We start from the raw sequence: 796 nt of genomic DNA on the forward strand, positions 1-796 counted from the left end.
TATATATATATATATATATATATATATGTAAGTATATACATACATATATACATACATATATACATACACGCACATACACATATACACATTACATACATCGTACATGCATACATATATACGTAACATAACATACATACATATATAGATAGATATGCTATTTACATGCTTTTATCTTTGTCTTGTTTTCCTACGGAACTATTTTCAATAGATTTTCTATTTCAGCTTTATATCTTTATATCTCCAAGGAACATTCGCTAAAACTACACATACACATGCATAGTCACACATAAACGCACAGATTCGTACAGAAATCCACCACACACACACAAACACACACACACAAACACACACACTCCCAGACACATACGCCGGGAGTGTAAAAAAAAAAAATTGCAAATTAAACAATATACTCTAAGTGAAAGAAAAGCAATCATCTTACCCAGGGTCGGCTGTTGCGGCCGCTGCAATTGATAGTCGCCTCTTCATTTAGTCGAGAAATATTAAATACACTTTGTAATAACATAACCATTCGCAAGTGTGCACGAGGTTATTCCTAACCGAAAATGCATTTGTCTCTTAGGTCCATACAATAGGCATAACCAGGAAAGGAATGCTGGTACAATCACTACCATAGTCACTGGCAAATGTGAGTAGTGTGTTTTTCCTACGAAACAGGGCTGAATGGATTGCCAGCATTAGAATTTCACATTGATAATTTCTCCGCTAATAATACATTTAGACACACACACACACACACACACACACACACACACACACACACACACACACACACACA

General features: G+C 35.3%; 1 protein-coding gene across 2 annotated transcripts in view; it reads right to left on the bottom strand.

The window, feature by feature from the left end:
* Nucleotides 1-796, bottom strand: part of LOC106867486 (innexin unc-9) — a 371,622-nt gene that overhangs the window by 321,742 nt on the left and 49,084 nt on the right. Inside the window, exon 1 of one of the 2 annotated variants that reach the window (XM_052978616.1) lies at nucleotides 440-684. The exons of the other annotated variant lie outside the window; for it this stretch is intronic. Coding sequence (XP_052834576.1) covers nucleotides 440-486 — 47 coding nt within the window. The 5' untranslated portion in view covers nucleotides 487-684. Of the gene's footprint in view, nucleotides 1-439; nucleotides 685-796 lie in introns of those variants that run through there. 2 annotated transcript variants of the gene reach the window in all.

Source organism: Octopus bimaculoides, chromosome 2, assembly GCF_001194135.2.
Source record: "Octopus bimaculoides isolate UCB-OBI-ISO-001 chromosome 2, ASM119413v2, whole genome shotgun sequence".
Classification (NCBI taxonomy): Eukaryota; Metazoa; Mollusca; class Cephalopoda; order Octopoda; family Octopodidae; genus Octopus; species Octopus bimaculoides.